At 36.5% G+C, this 860-nt stretch overlaps 1 protein-coding gene across 1 annotated transcript in view; it reads left to right on the forward strand.

Moving 5' to 3' along the window:
* Positions 1-371: 371 nt before the first annotated feature.
* The window catches only part of LOC107460500 (uncharacterized), a gene marked incomplete in the record, with an annotated part of 6997 nt that continues 6508 nt past the window's right edge, over positions 372-860 (forward strand). Inside the window, 1 exon segment of the mRNA XM_016078864.3 lies at positions 372-860. Within this exon segment, the coding sequence (XP_015934350.1) occupies positions 806-860 (55 nt within the window).

Consider the following 860-nt stretch of genomic DNA (forward strand, 5'->3'; position numbering starts at 1 on the left):
TTTTATATAAATAAAGTCTATTAGACTTTTTATAAATTTAATTAACTTTCTAATATCCTCATAAAAATAATAATAACAAATTTAATTTAAAAAAAAATTAAGACTTTAAAAATAATAGTTAAATTCCTAAAAATTTTATTAAGTTTTAATAGTATAAACTTAAAAAAAAAATAAATCACAATAAATTAATATATCAAATCAACACGTTGCCAGAGCGCACTAAACAAAACAACATGACCATTGGGATGTAAATAAGGTGACCTAGTTATCGGCACGTTAAAGAAAACCACACACTAGCGCCGCACAGGGATACCAGTGGTATAAAATAAAGCAGCCGAGGCCATTCTTGTCAGCACAAAATTATCCCCAGTGCCAAAGGCTAAGGTCCCCTCCGAGTCTCATTAACACTTGATAAACAAAACAAAGAAAAAGAAAAAGAAAAACCCAAAAAAACAGAGAGAGGAAGAGAGAGCGCGAGCACTTCTGAGTCTGTTTCGATTTTCGTTTCTTCCAAACAGTTTTCAAACAACACAATCAACATTTGTTTCGTACTTAACCCTAACCTAACCCCTAAACTCCCTCGCTCTTTCTTGTACCATCGCGTAATTTCGCTCACATTCGGATCCATTCATTTCTTCTCCGATCCATTTCTCTGGTTATCGAACATTCTAGCCTCCATTTATTTCTGGTTTCGCCATTAGGGTTCTGTCAACCGTTCGATTGATTTCACTCAGAAATTAGGGTTTCTGCGCTCGGTTTTTTCTTCGAGTCTCTCGATTCGAGTTCGCCAATTAGGGTTTCCGCGATGCCGCGCAGCTCAAAACACAAATCTAGCAAGCACAGCTCGAGGGACGCGAGGG

The sequence above is a fragment of the Arachis duranensis genome, chromosome 8 (assembly GCF_000817695.3).
Source record: "Arachis duranensis cultivar V14167 chromosome 8, aradu.V14167.gnm2.J7QH, whole genome shotgun sequence".
Lineage (NCBI taxonomy): Eukaryota > Viridiplantae > Streptophyta > Magnoliopsida > Fabales > Fabaceae > Arachis > Arachis duranensis.